This window comes from Chaetura pelagica, unplaced genomic scaffold (genome assembly GCF_000747805.2).
Source record: "Chaetura pelagica isolate M959 unplaced genomic scaffold, ChaPel_1.0 scaffold336, whole genome shotgun sequence".
Taxonomy (NCBI): Eukaryota; Metazoa; Chordata; class Aves; order Apodiformes; family Apodidae; genus Chaetura; species Chaetura pelagica.
In genome coordinates this window covers 1,010,017-1,032,688 of record NW_009953652.1, presented here as the reverse complement: position 1 = coordinate 1,032,688, position 22,672 = coordinate 1,010,017, and the positions used below count along the sequence as shown (strand labels likewise).

Below are 22,672 nucleotides of genomic sequence, written 5' to 3'. Positions count from 1 at the left end.
GTTATGTTGCTCAGAAAATGTTTGCTTCTGTACCCAAGTCATTCCCATTGAAAAGGAAATACTGATTCATTCGTAAACGAAGAGCTATAACAGCCACATGTTCCTATGTCACAAACATCTCCAATCAGCAAACATCTTAATTTAAATCCATTGAAATACAGTTCTGGCCTTTTTCAGTTTTTGTTGTTGTTGTTGTTTGGGTTTTTTGTTGTTGTTGGGGTTTTTTTGTTTGTTTTTTAATAGTCAACAGGTTGGCTTAATTCTCCAGTCCAATATTTGTAAACTTGGAAATGGAAGAACTCCTGATTCATTTACGTGGAGAAACCAAATACTTCAAACTGAACATTTTGCCATGTGCGAAGTAGATGGCAAAACTAGCATAAACAGCTCATTATATTTCATAAAATTTTGGACACAATGAAGCTAGTCCAATGTAATTGATCTGGGCATTAATGCAATGTTTGGACAGGCAAACAGTCAGATAAGACAACTAGTTCAGTTGCCAATTAATTTATTTATGTGGATTTTATTTGGAAATTAAATTCAAAGAAAGGTATGGAATCTAAACAAAGTTTTATATGAAACAGCAATATAGCTGCATTACACACTGGATACAGAAAACCTGATAAAATTAAATGGCATGTAGTTATATATGTGGGAAACTGGGGAATTAAAGTCAGCAACTACAAAGATGTTAGCACTACCCGTTGGTGTGAAAGACAAGGTAAGACAGACAGATAGGACAAAGAAAAATTTGGATTTAAGCAACTGGGAGGGATTATGTATTTAACAATAAGGCCTTTCTGAGATTTCTTTTCCTGTGGATTAACCTAATACACTGAGATTCTATTTTGCTGAGAGTATTCTGACACTCAGAACAATGTGAGAATCTCTCTGGGTGCAAATTATGGTTTTACATAGGTGCACATTCATACACATGTTTAATTATACTGCAGTGCGTGTCATTTCTCTCATCCCTATGCAACGTTCTTTTCTAGGTTAGAAGTTGTCTGCCTTGTTACTTCAGCAGGTTATCACACATAACTTGCAAGCAGAGGAAAGTTCGGCTCTGGATATATAATGTCTTTTTCATACATACTTTTTGTTGTTCTCTCTCTGTAGCAACGTTACGCTTTTCTAGTCCCCAGGCTCTCATAAAATCTCGCAGGTAGCCAAATACTGTTCCCACTCCAAAACCCACGAAAGTAAGAACAGCAACATACATTGGTGCCTGTTCAAAGTGCTCGATAAATGTTTTTTTGTAGAGAGTTCCATTTGAGATGCCATTCTTCTGAAAATATAGAACAGAAACCTGTGATTAGTACATTTAATCTCATCCAAGCTTTGACTTCAGGCCTCGAGGCAAATCTTTTTCTCTAATGTGTCACTAGTTAGGAAGGACATTTAGACCTCACACTGTATCAGCTGATGCAACCTATACCTGAAAAGGAGGACCTTTGACACTGAAGTTATTACTGACCACTACAAGTATTTTCCATTTTCTCTCCTCTCCTCCAGCGTTCTCAATTGAAGGTGTCTTCAATACCACTCCCTTTTCTATTTTGAAACGTGAAACTTAGGAAGGATTGGCAACATACTATTGTGTAATTGAACAATTATTTGAAAGGTAGTTAAATGCAAACCACTATACTCTGTTCTTGCAAGGCAAAGTTATAAAAAGGGAAGGGCAGCATTAAAAATTCACCTACAGTGTGCTTGGCTCAGCTTCTGCAAGTCTTGTGTAACCTATTGCAGCAACTAACACGTATATAACAAATCCTGTCTAAAATAAGGCACCTTTACCATGTTCTTCAAAGCTGAGGAAGTATCCAAACCAGCTATGATCCCAGCCTTCTGTTTATGTTCTGATTTCATAAATGCTTTTAATCATATTTTCAGTGTCCTTTTCCATACTTCAAAGAGAATGAAAAAAAATAATAAATAAATAAAAAAATGGAGAGAGATATAGACACCCTGCTTGTTGGGATTAGTAACTGTACTCTGGGCAACATCTAGAAATGCACAAGTATGTGGACAAAATATTTTGTTTTGAAAATAGTCTAAAATTTAATTTTTTAAATAAAAGAAGCTAAATTTTTGAGTTTCTCAAACCAACTTATACTCAGTAGGCTTATCACTTCGTTCTTCGGAAGAGAGGTAACTCCCTTATTTCTGCAAAATACCATGGCATTTACAGTTACTCTCTAGTAACAGCTAACATTCCAATTAAAAAATAACAAAATACAATCCAGAAAAAATACTTCCCTCTGTAAAAAAACAAACAAAAAACCCTACAAACAAATAAACAAACAGACACAGAACATATTTTGAGTATATTATAAAGCAAGACTACCAACATGTGAAGAAATAGCATTAATCCATTGCTGCATGTGGGATGGGTAAAAGAAAAAGGTAGATTATTTATGTAATGCAACAGGCTGAAATAGAATGATCTTTTTTAGAACAACTGGAAATTCACTGTACTTGTCAGACATACATAGAGTATTATTGATCTTCATACTACATTAAAATGCCTTTATCCTCAAAGATTTTGATTTCAGTAGTAACTGCTGTCCAATCATGGATTCACAAACTTGTCTTGGGATAGAGGAAAAAAAAACAGCAAAAATGTGTTGGGCAAAGAGAAAATATAAAGATGTTGAAGGAAATCCAAAAAAAGGAAAAAAAAGTTTCTAGCAGGGCTGAACAGAAACTCAATTAGACTTTGGAAAGATTTATTGCCCTGTGAGGTAGAAGAAATGCAGGGCTGGCTCTCACAATGTGAGGGTAGACATTTGAAGCAACACTACCCATGCACTCCTACTTCAAGCTAATTGCTCTTTTAGGGAAACCTATTTACCATAAAAAACATTTTATGAGGATGAGTTAAATACATGGTCAAGTCACATTTCACATGAGCCACAACATCTTTGTGCACACAGTGACAAGGTAAAGTATGTATTTCACTCATGATTAAGCTCAGTCATATTACCTTACATTTGCCATGGGCTAAGAGGGTACTTATGGTCATCTGTGGCAATACCAGTGACATTGTAGCATGAGAAGCTGTGATGATGTGATAATTTACCAGAACCCTGAGGAGAGAATTAGCATGATGATGCTGCCTATTCATTTTATTAAGAAATACTTTTTTATTATATATCTTCTTAATGAAGGAACAGGGACAGGTCAGACTCCTGCATTGCAAAACTCTTCTTCCACAGTAAAACTCTTCTGTAGTGGAACTCTCATTTCAGCTGATGCTATTCTATGCACTCAGTATGATATATGTATTTAAATATATAACCACTGTAGCATACTATCCTTAATAAAAACAGCTAGTAGTAAATGACATTACTAGCAGTGAAGTACTAAAAATGTGGAGTCAGACTGTGACTCATACTCTCCAGTCTATAAATGAAGAAAACCAAGAGTCTTCAAATAGCCCAATGTTAGTACAAAGCTGGGAGAAAAAACAAAAAAATCCCAAACAAAACAACAAACAAAACAAACAGCTACATCTTGTCTCAAAACTGAAGTGAAGAAAACAAATTGCATTTTGCCCATCCCTATAGGCCCACAAAGAAGTAAAGGAAGAGTGTCAGGATTTGAATAATCAAATCAAATGGATTTGCTGCTTCTGGACTGTGGTAACATGGATGCTTTTGTCCAGCACTTCAAATCCAAGCATTGGGATATGGATGACTGACTGCACATGATGAGGAAGTTAAAAAATTCCACCCAAACTCAGCAGTCAGTGGATTAATGGTTGATTGCCATTTTGCACTACATTACTGTTGACTTTTTACCTGTTATCATAAAGTTTCATTTGAGAAGAAAGAGGTTGAATTGGAGACTGTGCATTTAAAACACCTAGACAGTGAAGACAGATGTAATTAAGCTATTGCTGGCACCAAAATCAACTGCACCAGGTCTCCTACAAGTGCCTGAAATGATCCAGAGATCACTAGTTACACACTGCTCTGCTGAATTTTACACTCACAAGTATATTATTATCTGTAATAACACCTGGAGTCTACAGTACATTTTTAGCTCCACACTTCAACTGCAGCAATCCTAAGTAGCAGATGATTAGGCAAAGATTTTAAAAACAAAAATTGGGAATGATGCTTTCCTTAGTATATTCTCCCAGCTTCCAGCAATTGCTGGCTTGGAGATTTCAAGAAGCTGAGATTGTGTTATCACAGTTAGCAGTAATTGGGGGATAACTATGCATTTGTTCATAGTTTTTGAACCCACAAATGTTGTGGAAATTAATTGTGAATTTTGATAATTGATTTAATCTGTAAAAAAAAAAAAAAGTATTTTCTTTTTTAATTTAAAAATTGCATTAATTCATTTGGCAATTTACTTTGACCATTATTATCTGTTCAGTTTTCCTACTCAACCAATTACATGACTTATAATTTTCTATACTTATATGACTTCTGCCTCTCTCCTTGTGTATTCCCGAGCAGAAGAATCTTAATCTATTTAATTCTAATCTAGTCTACTGTCCTTGTCCTTACACAGGTTTAAAAAGCAAAGAAAATCTGCATTTAATACTCAGCTTTCTCCTCAGTCTGCAAAGTTCAATCATACTTTTTCGAGATGCAGAGGAAGGGAACCGAAATTGCATAAGAAACTTGAGGGCACAGTATGGATTTATACACTTGCAAATCACATTTTTACTTGATTTCTGTTGTTTTTTTAAAAGATTGTTAACATTCTATTTGCCCTCTTTCTACAGTTCAGTTTCAGAAATATCTCTGATGATTACAATATACCCTTCCCCAGTTGCAATAAATACCTAATTTAGAGCACACTGCTATTTGTGCATTCTTAGGATAATTTCTCTCTCCAACTCATTAATTGTTTTTTATTCATAACCTGCAATTTCATTTACTGCTTTATCACCATTACACACTACCAAAAAGAACTTTCTGAAATGCTTCTTGTGCAGAGATAATTTGTCACTGTCCTGAAGAATTCAATATTGCCCACACATATTGTCACCTATTTCTCCTCACCCCTTTCCCAGCCTATTGGTGAAAATGTGAGAGAGCACAGGTCCAATGAGAGATCTCTCAGGGACTCCACTGCTTGCATCTCCCTGATCACCTTTTCAAATATCATATCTTATTTGTAACTCCCTTCTTCTCTTGCAGCTTAAGCAGCAGTCTGGAGTTACTCAGCAACTGTATGTTTGGTTTCCTTTAAAACTCTTGAGTAAACATTATTTGTGATATGTTAATCCACATCTTACTAGTTTTAAAAATACTGCTGACGTTCCAAATCAAAACAGCTTTTCAATTGTCTGACACAGCACAAGTATAGTTTCCAGGCACAAACTCAAGGAACGCAGTAATGCAATGTTCAGACATCCAATGCAGAAAGGTAAATGAAATTCAAAATGAGCAGATGTTTTGCCATGGACTTTGACAAACCTAGGACTTCACTGAGTTATCAGAAAAAAAAAGCACAATCAGGATATGCAACTCCTGTGTGTCATGTCTCCGCTTGGCTTACTAGATCATGCTGTCATGTACTCTCTTGATACCAAAGGCCACACTTGCAGCTCAGCTTTATAGAAAAAACATGTCAACAGACTTGGCAGTGACCTTAAACCACAGCTGCACATTGGTTTCCAGTAAGACAGTCACAGCAAGATAATTCCTGGGCAAGATTTTGATGCCAAGAAAGTCAAGAGGAGTGATTGCAATGCAGTAAAGTCAGCTTTAAGGGCAATACCTCATAGATCCCCATATTCCATAGTTACCCAAAGAAATTTGAAACTTTCCCCTAACGGCAATTTTCCTCTAAAATGCTTTCAGTTTTTAAAATGGAGAAATTAACACTAACAGCAAACCTAACAGTGCAATTAGAATGGGCATCAGTAAAATACTAAATAAATGGACACACAATCTTAATCAAAATAGCTTGCTCTAATAATAATGTGAACTAATATCAAAGTCTATTAATTATACTCCTGGCAATATCTTTTTAAGGAATAGTTAAAAATCTTGATATTTGCATTAGCAAAGAACAATAAAAGATAATTATGCAGTACCATGAGTAAATTTAAGTAAGTAAATACTTAAATATTTGTTCATACTGCCCTTAAAGTGAGGAGAGAATTTTTCTTTGCATTTAGGTTTTGCATCTTCTTGGACAGTACTACTTGGCATGAATCAGATTTGAATCAAATAGATAGCTAAGAATTGAACAGGACAGAAATAGTGTCACAGTAATAACCCTGTGTTCTGGCCGTGATTAATTTGCTAGCAAAATGGTAACCACTTATGTTGACATAAAATAAAAGCCTCTGTGAGCAGAGCTGTGTCAAGAAACAGAGACCTGAGAACTCATGTTTTAATGCAAGTCTGTTCTGTAGAGAAGACATAAACTCTAAAGAAATACACAAATCCCATTCTGGTTTTTGAAAGCTTTACTTAATTGAATACTTTTTTTAGCTATTATGCCCACTTTCAAGACAGCTCCATCAGTCACAGACAACTATGATCTTGAAATAAAAGTACTGTGAGAATAATAAAGGCTCTGTCTTCAAATATAAGATCACCACTTGGAAAAAAATCTGATCTAGAAGCGGATGAAAATTTATTTTACTCTCCCTCCATTTAAGAAGACTATTTCATCTGTTTCTGGATCAGATTTTACATGCAGTTGCAGAAAACCTGTGAAAAAATACAGTGTAAGTTGACTGATGTATACAAAGCTTTCAAGACCGATGTGTACATTAAGACATAAGTGATGAAAAATGCAAACCAAGTTATAGCCACGTTTGCTCAATATCTGTCAGATTTCAAGATGACATGAAAATACTGGGCAAATTAGGACAGCGTATTGCTACAGTTAAAAACTGACAGCAGAACAGAGAGTCAGTGATGCAACATCTGATTGCTTGTGGGTGGTTTGATTCTAAACATGTTTCCTCCCTAACTTTAGAAGAAAAGCATCTGGAACAAGATCCTAAGTACAGGTGATTTTAGATGTCCTAAGATGTGTGAGACAGCCACACGGGGATGACAGGACCTATAGAGGCCCTTACCCTTCTGGAGCAGGAGCTGAAGATGGGGTACACTACAGGGTTCCATTTTAGCTGTGAGAAGGGTATGGTCCAGCTGAATCCCACTTGGAGCTTACCACCGGATAGTCATGGTTTTAAGTGGCTGGCATGCAGTTCTGTCCCCTATGGATCATTATCACCGGATGGCTGGTTCTCATAAAATAAAACTCTCAGGTTCTATGCAAAGCCACAAGGTTGACTGCTGTAGCTATTACGTTTTCCCAAGACCACCATACCAAGGCATCCATTAGACTCTAGGGGGTTGCTGATGATTGTATGCAGTTCCCAGGGAAAGAAAAAAAAAAGGAAACCGAAATTATTAAAATCCGAAGTTCCTGTAATGAATACACTACTGACACAAACTGAGGTTACTTCACAAATCTCTTTAGTTACTGCCAATTATATCCTTTACTTTAAGCATGTTAAGTCTTTTCTGTTACAACACATTTGAGATCTTACAGGCTCAGGTTTCTAAAATGTAAGCCTGAAATGGCTGTATGTTTGTTTGTCCTCATGTTGAAAAATTTACCTGGTGTCCAATTGGAATCTCCCCAAGAGCAACATGTGCTCATTACCCCATGTCTTTGTGATGTGACTCCTTGTAAATAGGGAGTGTCCATCTTCTCGTAGGTACCCTTTAAGTACTGGAACATTATAATAAGGTCTCCGTAAAGCCTTCTTTTTTTCACAGCTGAACAAACCCGGTTTTCTCAGGATCTCCTCATACTGCAGGTACTCCAGTCCTCTGATCATCCTTGTGGCCCTTCTCTGGACCCTCTCCAGCCTGACTGCATCCTTTTTGAGTGTTTATTTGCAACTATTAAGTGAACTGTCTACTGTTTGCAATTTTCACAAAACCTATGGATTGCCACGTTTTCATCTGGTAGGAATTTAGTCCAGCAAGTAGACCTGCACATTGCAGAACAGTTGTACTACAGTGTTTGTCAAAGGAAGAGCCACATGCATCTCTTTACAGCACAGAAGTCTGGAGTCATGCACATACAGTCAGGACAAATGTCAGTAGAAAATCATGACAATGCAATGTGATGATGGGGGCAAAAATCTAAGAAAACACTACTTTTAACAGCAAGTTGCAGAAATTGCACTATAGACCATAACAGATACTATCCAACACCAACTATGGCAATTACATCAAACAGTACACAGGAGATAAAACCAATGGCAAATAAACCCTTCTCCCAGTGGCTTTGTATTTGTACATTGCAAGCAATGGCAAGAAACACTAGAAAGAAAAAGGAATATCTATGCCTGATACAGCTATTACTTTGTTTGCCCTTAGTCCCAGAAAATTCAGGGTGGACTCAACTCAACATAACTATGAAGGCATGAGGGCAAAGATGGACCTTAATAATTTCAAATTCTTAGAGACAAAACAACGAAGTTCACTACCCAGAGAAATACTTCCAAACACCAGGAAGTATTTCCTAGCCTTACAGCAATTACAGAGTAGAAAGCCATGCACACTGAATGAAAAGACCTGGCTGAAATGCCTAGGTTACAGAAACCCCCACACAGTTCATGGCTTCAAGTTGCAGCAAGCATTTGCTATTATTTCCAAAGCTTAGAGTAAGCTACAATACTTGCACTGCCTGGCAGCAGCAGACTATCTTCTGATCATTCAAATCCTCTGGGTTTGGCATGGAGAATAAATAAACAAACAAAGATGATGATGATGAAGTGGCATCACTTCAAAAGCTGTCAACTTCTTCACGTGACTGGCAATGATCTGCTAATACAGGAAATTTCTTCTAGAGGTGATTTAGCATTTAGAAATGAATTATGTGGATCTCATGTATGGATTCATTTTTTTATAGGAAACTGGTGTTTTTTAAGATCAAGACTGTAACTGAATGGAAAGATACTTGGGATGACCTAATTGGACTGTTAGCAATTTTGCCCAGTGTGGATTCTGAACTATAATCTACATGATGAAACCCATAAATTCAGTTTCCCACATAGTGACTTTGCAAAGAAAACCAGAAAATGCTATAACTAGCACAAAATTGCTCTCCCTGCAAAATTTCCTTGTGAAGAAACACTACAGGTGAATAAACAATCTTATGCAGTAACTTGCATAACTGAACCATCTCCTCGATCCCAGAGCTTTTCCCATTACATAGTACAACAGCTTTAAGCAGGGCCAGGATTTTGCACACGTGACAAATGGAAACAGGATAATAATGCAACACATTCCCTATCAGAATGGATGTGCCCCTGGACTTTCATGAATCAGGTCAAATACATCACAAGCTTCAATCTTAATGTGTTAAAACTTCAGAAACGGTCTCAGGCCATCCTGAGATTACAGCACCAGTTTTGGTGAAGACTTCTGGAAAGGTCCCTTATTAAAGAATCAGAAATATAATTCACAACATTCATGCTTCCTACCTGAAAGTTGCATATGATTGGAATAACTTGCACAGTATTTTAATTACTGTGACAGTTATGCATAGGTTAAGTTGAAATAGTGTGCCCTCCAAGACATTCTTATTATTGCAAGGATTAACATACTGTATTTCAGAAAGGTGATAACAGAGAAAATAATTGCCAATTTTTTTCATGCAATCAGTCGTAGCTGGACTTGTATTATGTCTTCCAAGATAACTAGCTATTTTAAAGGATATTGAATTACAGATCTCTTGACATATCATAGAGAGAAAAGGAAAGACATAAAATACCATAATAAAAAAAATCCCAAAACAATTTAATTATGGGGGAAGCAAAATTTCTCAAGAGCAGCTGGGAAAGAGGCCATCAGGATTTGCATTTTTAGTTTTACAGATAGCAGAATTAAAAATTCAGTAGGAAGATGACCATCTGTGTAGACAAGTTCCTTCTCTGAGCTAGCATAGGATTTAAGCAACATAAAAGAAGCCTAGGGGGAAAAAAAAACAAACCACAAAAAAAAACACCTCACAAAAACCAAACAACAAACCACATTCACCATAGGTTTTTAGGACAGAAGAACTGGAGGAAGATGAAGGAGACAGACATCCTGTAAATGTGCCAGTAGTCTCACAGCACATCACAGTGGGAATAAAGTTGAGAAAATGAATAGCTTGACACCTTCAAACACATGAGAAACTGTCTTAAGCAAGAAGACAGGAAATTTAAACAATATTGGCAGAAGTGCCCTTGTCATAATTAAAGTCAGAAAGACTGTACCAAAGGCAGCATCAAAACTGGCATACGTGATCAAATCAGTGCACCATTTAATTTAACAACATGGCAAGGCCTGCAGCCCAGCTATCCTCAAATTATCTTGTGAGAACCCCAGAAAGTTTATAGAGTAGCCTGGATTCACTAACTTGTGCAATACTGCAGAAAAGCTATATGTTTTAACAGATGACAACTAACTACTTATTTTAGATATGGCTTTTTGTGGTTTTTTTTCACCTAAAACTCTACAGAAACAATAACATCCTTCTATAGCTATTTTTTGTTTGGAAAATATCAAGAAAAGGTTGTTTCAATATGTTGTGAATAAGTAATGCCCACATCTACACCTACGAGGAACTCAGAGGTGAACTCCTCCAGGATCCCAGAGACGGTACAACAGTTGTACAAGAGGCTGTCTCTTCCTACTCATTTCAACTGGTGCCTTGTACAACTGGAAAAAAATGATCTGGGACTTGATGCCTCCTTACTGTTCATTTAATTGCAATGATATTCATTGACCATGATTATGTTGGCTAATTCAGTTGTAGAGTTCAAAATAAAATAACTGCATTATACTTCAACTGTTTGTAGATTAATTAAAAAAAATTCTAGAAATAAATTGTTATGTGATTTATTTTTTTTAGTACATCATACATTAAAATATTCTTTATAAGTTTCCCAGTACTTATGTAAGTCATAACACTGAAGGGGAAAATTACTTGTTTCTCTCATCTGAACCTTTTGTAACTATCAGGCTTGCAGAAATCACCCTCAAATAAGTGTTCTCCTCAGGTTTTACAGCAGTCTAGATATAGACAAAAAAGGAAAGTCCTCATCCCATCATGTGCTAATTTTCACCAGTAGCTCCACATCTTCCTAGAAGCAAACAAGTAGAGGCTGTGGTTCTTGGTTGAAAAGGCAAGGATTAGGAAAAAGAAACATATCAGAAAAACTCAGGAGACAAATCAGGTGCAATACTGAGGGAAAGCAGGGACTGAAGCACATTGCTTTTGGTTCAGCAAAGGAAGACACCTTTTCAAATGCACAGCAAGAAGGAAAAAGTCAGCTGAATTAGCCTTTGTATGTGAGCAATTTTAACCTGTTTACCAAGAAAGCAATGGGTTCTGCTCTCTCCTCACTCTACTATCTGCAAGTACTCCTCTAGTAGCTTTTGAGCTCATAGACCAATTTCAATCAAATCTGTTGAAAGAATAGATGTCTTCAAGATACGAACTTATCTGAAAGCTTCTGAAAAATTTGACCTTGTTAGTGCAAAGAGATCCAAATCCAGGTACTGAAGGAAAGAGCAATAACTCGGTTCTGTAGCCATTCATGGCATGAATTACACAAGCACAAGTGTTATGACCCATGAGCCAGCATCTATATAGCTCTAAGCAAGGGTCAGCATGTTGCATCTCTTGCCCATCTGGAAAGTGAGGATCTAGTAAGCAAGCTGGGATGTTCTGGGGTGGTAGAAGATGCTGGACACAAAGATGAATTAGGCATAAGATGAATTAGGCTTCATTAGACCCATTGTTACACAACAATGTAGCAATGTGAACACAGTTGTGGACATTGCACAAGCCTTTGCTTACCTCCAATATAATTTTGTTCCATATTGCTGTAGGGAAATTGAAAAACACCTCTCAAAACATTGCTGAGCCTTGGAATGAGTTTAACTAGACACCGGGGTATCTTAACTCAAAGTTTTCATTTACACTGATCATAAAATGGTAGAAATCAAGGGACTTGGGAAAAGCAGGAAATGGAACAGCAGAATAACAGATTTCAGAAGAGCACAACTGTACTCAGAAACAGCAGGGAACTCTATAGGAAGCAATATTAAAGTGAAAGGGAGTTAAAAAACCCAAACAGCCACCTCTTAAGAAAATAATGTTAAGGGCAAAAGGACAAATCATTCTAGTGCTACTAAGCAGTATACAGGCCCCAGCTGTATTCCATCCAGCTTTGGGCAACATTTTTTGAGCAACAAGAGGTGGACCAAATGGAGAGACCTGGGAAGAGAAGCATGAAAAGCATGAAATCTGGTCTCTGCACAGAGAGAAATGCAAACGGATAGAGAGAACCTCTAAACCGTGGATGCTGGAAGAGGGAAGAAGATAAATAGAGTTTCTGTTTAAAATTAAAATAAAATTAACGTGATTGGCTTTTGGCAACTGCCCATATTTGGAGAACTTAAATCAGTGCACTTTACAAATCAGCAAATGAAGTTCTAGCTAACAAAGACTGTATAGACTTGCTTTTTCTCTTTTGTGGCTACATAAAAATCCCTCTTTATCTCATTCACATCTTTATGCAGCACCATTCTATCTATCAATCCTCTGAAAGATATGCTAATGATTCTCTGACTTTTTCATTAGGGTAATGCTTCTGTATACACAGCTAACTCTCTGCTCCTAAGTGTGAGAAGCACCAAGATAGAGCAACAGTAGCTGGTAAAGCAAAGACTAGGCAGGACCATCTAAGAAGGGGTGTGCTGAAACTCTAATCAACCATCCACCGTCTTGAGCTGACACGTTTTGGCAGTGATAGATACTGATACATCAATCTTATTTTTCAAGTATCACCACCATCAACAAAACCCAAAAGGAAGCCTCTCTCTCAGAAAGGAATGTAGTTTTAAAGCCCACTAAAATGCTAAGCTTTTAAAGTACTATTACAAGAGTCTCAGATTTCTGAAGAAAAAAAAAGTGGTTTTTTTAAAGTTATACATGATAAGCAAGTCATAGTAAAACTTCACATAGAAGATAAATAAATCTTTTCAGAAGACTTTGTGTTTCACCTCTACTCTTCCACATCTGCAAAAAAAGTACAAATCTGAACATAAGATTAATGTTGTGCCCTTCTATAATGAATGCTACAAACATATTTGTGAAATGAGACAAACAATGAGCAATGACAAAAAGTGTAGGTGTTTCTCAGCTGCAGTGGATGGAGGTCTCAAAGTTGTTCTCATGACTTTAGTTCATACAGTAACTACTCTGGAAGGGTGAACTACCTACTTATAACCTACCAGCTAGCAAAGAAAATATAATTTAATTCTGAGGAATGAACACATTTGCAAAGCAATACAATATCACCAGCATGTCTGGTGATACGAATCAGTGGATGAAGAATTAACAAAGCTCAGTTACAGTGGGGAAAAACTACCAAACCCTATATGAGATCTCTCATACAAACTCCTCACAAAATCTGTGTAAGGAGACATGCCTGGAGGTGAATATTTAGATGTTTCAGACATAATGCTTCATGGTAAATTCTGAAACAATACTAGTATACACTGATAACGCATTGCTTTACATTTTTTCCCATTCCACAGGGAAGGAAGCTCTACACTCCCCTCATTTTCCTATAGGAAATTAATAATCCTAAACTGAATTAAGAAATTTTATGTGCCCATTCTGGCAGCTCCCTTACTGGACTAATGGAATAACTTGAGGCTGTGTAAAAAATCAGTTGATACAAAATCAAGAATGAGTGGAGAGACAGGCAGAATAACCATAATAATTCAAGAATATTCCTCTTTGGGGACCAAATTCATAACAGATAGCATGGTTGTCTCTCCCCCTTCCCATTTTTCTTCATTTCCATAGATCAAAGCTAATATCTTAGAGCACAGCAGCTGCTGGAAAATAGAAGCATAGTAAAACATTTGTTGCAGTTCCTACATCATAATTTTTTTCCTGCATTCTGTTCAGAGGAAAGAAAGTGGATGCTCAGAACAAAACTCAGGCAGAGCTGCCCAACAGTAGGGACTCATGAAGTAGAATCCAGTATCAATCAGAGGAGGGATATGGTTAAGGCACTTTGAAATCCAAATAAAGCATAACTCAGTGCTCAGGAATTGCAGCTATAGGCACTCGCACAAGGCCCTAGAGTAACTTCTGAAAAGATGAATGTTACTTCCAGAAAAGCAGAGCTTTGAGCTGCAAAAGCTAAACTATATTATTAGCTTGAGTTACCTGTTGAAACAATTGCTTGAATTATGGGAGGACCCAGCGTTTCCAATGATGTCTCTTTTCTTTAACCGGTCATGCTTCCATTCCAGACTGGCAGGAGACCAGGCATAATGCCCTCTGCTGCCAAGCTACACTCCTTATTTTGTAGTAAGTGGCAGGTGATTTCTGCAATACCTGGAGACAAGGTCTTGCCTCAGTGATAGGCAGGGGCTCCTGGCTGACAGCTTCTACAAGAGCTGGTAGGCTTGCCAGCTGCTTCCTGACGCTGAGTTTTGTGAAAGCAAGATGCCATGGGCAGTACCTTCCCTCTGCAAGAGGCAGTGGCTCTGGAATTGCTCAATCACAGCAGTGGTCTGACTTGAGTCTTGCCTACATCCACACAGAAAGAGATGGCAGTTAATATCCCTAGTTTTTAGTCAAGTCAAAAGTAAAATAAATGAGAGGTTTCCTCTTTGGGATGAACAGAGGATTAAGGCTGTTCAGGCTAAGCTAAGTGCTCAGTAGAGCCACATCCATTGGAGTTGTGTGGAAATGATTATATAGAAATGTACATTGAAAGGCATTGGCATCTCTGAGGGACCTTGAAAGGTATCAACAAAAGGTTATGGCCATTTCATAAGAGTCAGAGAAAAACATGTGGAGAGATTATATAACTTAATGTGAAATACTCTAAAACATAAATTCTGTGTTTAGGCAGTTTACAGGTTTGCCTTACCAAATGCATTGCTGCTTCATTCTCAAAGAACCACTATAAGCCAAAGCACTGGGATAAAATCCAGTATCCTCTGTTGTTTGTTAATGAACAAAACAGATCAGAAGATTTTTGGAAAGAAAAAACCCTGAATGAAAGGGTATCCAAACTGGGGTTCTACCATAGACACATTGCCCCCAGTAGGTAGGCTTGTCTAGATCTAGCCAGTGCATATCAAAATTGCTTGAGGACAGTCAGGTAGTAAGATTCAGTCTTACATCATGTCTATAGAACTGAAAATGCAACTGTCAGACAGTGCAGTGATAAGTGAAGATATAGATGAATGAAAAGAAAATAGAAATATAACTATGCTTAAGGTTCAGAGCATTACTTATGTCTTAACTTAAATGGAATGTCATATCTACAAAGTATGCAGGTGCATCACACCATGTAGATTATTTGCATTAAAACAGAACATAACCTCTGGGGGAGTAAATTCATGCCAAGAATGGAAACTATTTGACATGAGCATTCCTGCACTGCCAGGAGAAACCAGCACAGAACACAGAATTTTGAAAGATTTTTATTTTTGCTGGGAGCCATTCCAAAAAAACCTGACCACTTAGTTTGCAAAGCAGAGTTGAATAATTTTGAAATTCCATATATGTCCCTGTGTCTCTACAGAGAACAAGAGCTAAGTATTATCAAATTTTTCCTGTGTTACAAAATTCAGTAAAATAATCTGGAAGGATTGTATTACTATACAAAAGCCTGCAATTCTATCCTCATCTCCTAAGATCCATTAAAGTCTCATACAGCCCTCAAATCTGCTTCTGGTATGTTAAGAGACATCCTGCAGAGATCATATTTCCCTAGAAATACTACAGCCCTGTTTTGGATTTGGAAAGAAAATCGTAAAATTTAAGTATATTCAAGAAGAATGTATGACAAAATGGATTAAAGCACTGTTACTAGCCCAGGTGAAAAGAACAAGGATGTTGCAAACAGTTACAAATAAGGTTTTACTAGAATGCTCCCAATGGGAGTATGGTAAAAAGCTGGCAGTAGAAGCCACAGGCAAGTACTGCTGCTTTTGTTTTGACTAAATGTTCAGTTGTCACTAAAGTATTTAATTTCAGACTACTACATGTTGGTCAATACACATGCTGGCTGAGAAATAATTAATCTTTCTGCAGGTATTGCTTTGCTATTTAAAAAAAAAAAAAAAAGTAAATAAAAAAATAAACTCACTTCCTTTGAGATTGCAGCTGCAGATCTACAACATCCCTTCCTTGTGTCATTCCTTCACCGTGCTTTCTTGCCTTCAATCCTGGCTGTGATCACCTGCCACAGACTCAACCCATCCACCTTTCACCTCCTCTTGGCTTTCCCTCTCTAGCCTCCGGCTACGCCGGCACCCTTGGTGAGCTCGGCACTCCCCTGACCTAGTTCTCACAGAGCATTTTGCTCCCCCCGGCAGCTCCACCTCACTCCACCCCAGTGCTACCACACTGCCTGACACTGCTCTCTCCTTGGGACAACCAGGCAAGCCAGACTCTCCAGTTCAACCACTGCTTTATCTCACTCTCCCATTTCCACCCCAACTGGCCAATTGTCACTTGTGTGGGAGCTCTTTGTCCCTTCTGTTGACTAATACAGATTTTACTGACCTTGACTTGAAAGTGATATGGAGTCACATAAGTTCAGCTATGGTTCCCTGTCCCTGAGAGCGCTAGTCAAATAACTAGAAACTGTGTCAGGCAGGTATGTCTTAATCACAAATATGCTTTTCTCGTAACAGATGTGAGAACGGGACCTCAACCAAGGTGTTTATTCATAATTGCACCCTGTTTGGTTTATGACACACCAGGCTTTCTATCTAGCTGATGAGTAATCTGAATAGGCGAAACTAAACAATATTAGATAAATTAAGATACTCTGTAGCTTGAGAATTATTCTTCCTATTCCAAAAGTGACCAATATCCGTACATAAGGCCCTATTTTTGACAGTTCTAGTGGCATCCATCCTTTCCAGTATCTTCAATGTGGGGGCAGCTTTGGTGTACTTTTTTTTCAGTTTAATTATCTTTTCAAAATACAGAATGTCTCAAAGACCTGGCAATGTTCTTACCTACTCAATTGTTGAAACAGTCTTGTTTAGGAGCTCTGCTAAATCTTACATGTTGAACCATATGGGCTTAAAAAAAGCCCCCCAAAATCACACTCCTGTTCAGTTTTGGCAATGATCTGCAAGAACATGTGAATAGATAAAGCACAGGTATGTCTGCTTGTTTTAACCATGTCTAAATGAAGGTAATAAAGAAACAAGACTCCAGCAGTCGTTCCAACTTAAGAAAAAATTTCTTTGTCCAATAGGAAGTAATACTAATTCATTTGCTTCTACCATGGGTTTTGGGAAACTGTGCCAGAAGATTTGTCATCAGACTTGGTAACTCTTTTGTCATCATGATCTCATAAGTAAAGCTGCTTCCTGTTTCAAGAAGTTGACAAATGGGATTGATTGCCTGCACGCCATCAATGCCCATTTCTCATACCTCAGCTAAAGTATTGCATTGGAAAACCTGAGTCCTGTGGAAAACAGCCAGGTTTCTTGGCTGCAGAGCTAAGTGGGAATGCAGCAAAACCAAAAATGCAATGTAGCCTTGAAACATTAGCCACAAACCAGGAAGATACATAGGACTGGAAAAAACGGAAGATAGGAATAAGCAGCAAACAGTGAAGCCTGGAAACAAATTATTGTCAAGCAACCATGGTGGTTACTTCCTGAGAAGTATTAGGTTGTGGAGACATTTTGGTTAGTTTCCCCAGCAGTAAAGAAAAGTAAAGAACCCTCAAACCATTCTCTGCCAATCTTTTTGACTAAATTTTGAAGGCAGAAGCCTATCTTGGATATCTGATTAAAAAGCTCTTTAGCAGGCTTTCCATACTATTCAAGTTATTCTTTGGGTAGACCTGAAAACCAAAATATTGTAATTATGAGCACCTAAATCTTAAGGAAGCAGAAATCAAAGCTCTCTAAAATGCCTAAACATCAGACTTTAGCCCAAACTTACAGAAACTACTTGTCATGGAGTGAGACTTTTGCATCTGTTCCATTTCTGTTCTTATGCTGATGTCCCAAAACTCAGCTCCCACTGGAACGTTGCTGCTGAGTAAGTGAGATACTTTGACTAACAGGAGGTGAACTGAAATCATACTGTCTTTGTGGAATGGGAAAGCACAAGCCAAATGACAATGACAAGTCTTTGGACCAGTATCCTCTAAAGATGAAGAAATTATGTGTGACTGAGCTAAATACAAATTAGTGTAAAAAAGTATGTAAAACCTGAACTCATGTTCAAGATGTAGATAGACTGACAGAGAAATGTCCCATAAGAAATGAGACAGAAATGAGATCAAGATACACTTTTCTATCATGACATACCAGCAGCAACTAGAGCAGGAGAGAGGTCAACTGCTTTACACAATACTGATAGCAAGTCACTGATATTTGAAAGCATGGGAAGACTGATAAAAACTCCTAGGGATGGAGGTACACTCAATAGATACTGCTTTTATGTGTAACAAGTATTTTACAAGAAGAGGACAGAAAATAAAGCCTATCTCAGAATGTTTACAGACAAATTCCAGAGAAATGCAATTGTAAGATATGCACCATGCAGAAACCAGAGCAGAAGTAAACAGGGCACTGTGAGCTCTGGGAATAATAAATTTTGCCTTTCTACGTGTCTTATGTTGACTGGCTGTGGTGTCTAATACAGCAACACACTGACAGAAACTTCCTTGTTATTTGGGACACAGATCAAATCTTTTTACTGCAGAATCCACAAGGTACTGTTGGAATGAGTTCACACTGCAGCTTCTCTTTCAACATAGAACATGCCTTTCTCCTGTGCTCAGCTGCCTACTTTAAGGAAAAAGTGGATGATAACCCTTTGTCAAATCTGATTGAAAATGGATGACTAGTCACAAGTTGTTAAAGAGCTGACAAATGGATAGTAATACTAAATAAACTTTGTTTCTATAGGAAATGAGTCCTAAACCAACCAAGACTGCTTAATGCTACCATGCTGAAAGAACAAACTATGTATGTGGGGTTTTTTGACACTTATAATGTGGCCAGCAGGGAATAAAAATAAGCATGTCTACCTGATCTTTTGAGAATATGCATAACATATCACTGAATGAAATTCTGTTTCATGTAAATGTTATCATTTTATAACAAAACCACAGGATTACAACACTGTGTTTCTCATCAGGTACATATTGAAACAGCCAAAAAACCCAAAGTCTCAGAAAACAATACTGATAAAATCCAGTAAAAACCTGCTTCACTTACAAAAGCCCATGTAATTCTCAGACCATATGCAAGACAATTTTCAAAATATCTCCAGTTACACTGAATCACATACACAAAAAATCACTAATAGTTTTTTATCTCTGCAAATTTAAAAATATTTTCTACTTATTGATAGGAAAAGCTGTATTTTTAACTTCTGATTTACTTAGTTTAGTTATGCTTTAAGCATAAAGAAGCTCATGGCAACATTTTCAAAAGCATCAATTAATTGATACTTTGGGTTGGGAATGAGATGAAAGCTGATAGAGCTCCATTTTTGATCTGTCAAGCTTGATAACACTGTCTTGTTCATTACAAGCAAAGAATCTGTTGACTTTGGTCCAGAGATGGACCCAATCTGGCAAAAGGCACAGTGATTTATTATTTTTTATTTTTTTTTAAATAAAATCAAAAAGGTGATGCTAGAACTTGTTTTATATAGAAAGAGAATAAAAAAATTATCACAACAGAAATTTAGGAAGAGCCAAGACAATAATGAATTGCAGAAAAATGGAAATGGACAGGTGAACTTGTGTACTTGGGAGGACATTGTTCATGGAGAGATGGAAGGATCTTGTAGACGTTACTTTATGACGAAAGCTGCTGCTGTAACAAAAAGTCCTTTGCTAGGTTCCTCCACAGAGCACCGGTGCCCACGGGCCAGGACTTTGGGGCCAGCCTGCTCATCAAATTATCCTTGCAATAGACATAGGAAAAAAAAAAAAGAAGGGCAGCTTCCTTGCAGCCCTTCTTGATCCTGCATATCTCTGGTTAAAGACAGTCATCTGCTGCAGAATTTTATTTCTTTAGCTTTCTCTGGTGAGTGAGAGATGTGAAGAGGCCAAATAATCCCTTTTCAGGGATGCAATAAATTACACTCTCCTGGGACAAAAGGCTTAACTCAAGGTGAAATTGAATTTTCTTTAAAACTACTCCTCAGTTCCCAAAGCACATTTCTGCTGGCTTTGGACACAAACTTCCTCACAATTATTTTCTTAAGTCTTACTAAGGCACACCGTATAAGCAACATTTCACACTACTGCATGTCAACATACCATCCCATTAATATATATCTGAAAATAAAGACACGCTACAGAATTGATAAGCTTGAAAACATGTTGATTTTAAGAACAAGCAGATAGTCTTAGCAAATATCAACAGGTTATTTGTCAGAGAATGAAGAGCAAAAATGTTCACTTTTTTCTTTAAAGGGTGTAGATTGTGGCAAATGCTTATTTTTGTTTTGGAATCTGTACTTGTTCCTGCTTAGTTATAGGTAAGAATTAGATTTTAGAATCACATGTTTTGAGTTCAACTTGAAGAGATACAGTTAAAAATGTATTGAAATGTATTGAAAGCCAAAAATTACTAATAGGCAAGTCCCACTCAAGTGAGATTCTTCCTAAATGATTTGATAAAGTAATTTTATAGTTCTTAACCTGAGATGAAAATGAACTGTACACATAGAGAAAGAAGAGTCTATGTTGTAATATTCCTTATATATTCAGTCTGAGATGCACCAATCCAATACTTAAAGGCTGATAAAATCTCACTATTTGTTCTTTTATAACCTAAAGCAAATTAAAAGAAACTGAGAGTGATGGCCTATAGTTGAAGCATAACTGATTAAAAGAGAGGAAAAGGGGTGGAGGTTGCATCAAGATAGTAATCAAAACAAAAGCAACAAAAAAACATGAAGATTTCCTCCTTTGGAATTAGCACACCCTGGTACCTGCTAGAACCTCCCAAATAATTTTACCACCCACATATGCAAACAAAAAAGCTGTTTATATAACAATGATGCAAGGAAAAAATTGCACAGGAGAGCAATGCCTTATATAAAGAAGATACTGTGTCAAAACACATGCACATGTTTTTGTGCCAGAGACAACGCAAAATATTCCCCTTGAGCATGCCTGATGTCAAAAGATTGCGGGAAAAAGCTCCAATTCATGAACTTTCATGGGTATCACTTTAAAAATCTGGGAAAACATAGATTTATTTATTTATTACCATTAAATGCTTTCAACAAATCAACAAAAGCTTGTTTGCACTGAAATATTTAATCGTTTGATGCTGGTATCTGTGTATCACCTGGAACTTCAAGGCTGATCAGCAGGTGCCCAGGGACTCTTAAATTTATACTCAAGTTGTATTCCCTGACCTCCAAGTTTCCCATCTAAACCCTTACAGTCACTGACATGTGGCTGCTAGGACTGGGTGGAAACATCAGTATCCTGTCCTCTCCAGCCAGTGCCTGGGGTGATCTTTACAGATATCGCCCACAACAGTGTCCTCAGATTCCTGATTTCAGCTACCTTTACTTTCAGGAAGTGTAGCCGGGGGACCACAAAGGGAGAAATGTTCATTTCAGAAGACAAAGACAAAGTTTTGTGGAGACATGAGGAATGAGCAGGAAATTGAAATTCAGGGACAAACTGAGGCACACTCTTGCAGAACAGACCCAAGAAGCTCAAGAATGTACAAACGGTTGCTGTGATTCCATGTGTAGGCTGACAGCTTTCCAAGTGTGAGCAGATTAGCCAGGTTGAAGTCTCAGACAGCTACATGTAAGTCACAGAGAGGGATGTATGTTGGCTTTTCAGACCACATGAATCATCAGCAGCCATGGAAGCAGAAATTCAAATGGAAGTTCCTGGAGGAATCAGAGTGCAGCATGACGTCAGCTGAAATGGGTGCGAGTCTCAGCTCCTCACCACAAATTTGTCTTTTCATATTCCTGTTGCTAAGTGAATAAATCCTCAGTTTTTGGTAGGCTGAGGGAGGAAACAGATTTTTTTGGAAGAGGGGGAAATACAGAGCACAAACCAAGGCCTGTGCTTGGCCAAATGGACAAAGGAAAGGATACAGCTGCATGATTTCCAGAAAGACTGAGTTGATCAGAAGAACAGACAAGGTTTTACTGTGTCACATCTACACTGGATCTTCTCTGAGAAATTTAAAATACTTTGGGAAGGAGAAAGTCACATGGCAGGTGACAGGTTAAAGGCTACTTTGTCATGAAGAGAAGAGTGCACACAGATGGTATCTGCTCTGGAAATTCAGCTCTTCACCCTGTAGTTTTATACTAAAGGTATCTCACTGTAAAGGTATCTAGCTGTATTAATATATCCTAAAGTGCAAAATGACCCAGCTCCTCTTCAGTCTGGCACACAATACTGTTAGTTCCTGCTGCTTGCACTTCTCCTTAAATGATGTTTTTCTTTCCAGTTCAACATCTATCTCACAAAGACAACTCTCTCAGACAACCATTTAACAAAACTTCTGGCTTGTTTGCTTTCTAAAAATGTTTTCTGTGGAAAAACACCTGCCAGAAATGGTAGAAATTCTCTGGCTGAGCCACAGGTCATTGT

General features: G+C 37.6%; 1 protein-coding gene across 1 annotated transcript in view; it reads right to left on the bottom strand.

The window, feature by feature from the left end:
* SPTLC3 (serine palmitoyltransferase, long chain base subunit 3) overlaps positions 1 to 22,672 on the bottom strand; it is an 86,924-nt gene that overhangs the window by 52,487 nt on the left and 11,765 nt on the right. The window contains exon 2 of the mRNA XM_010000177.1: positions 1,100 to 1,291. Within this exon, the coding sequence (XP_009998479.1) occupies positions 1,100 to 1,291 (192 nt within the window). The remainder of the gene's footprint in view (positions 1 to 1,099; positions 1,292 to 22,672) is intronic.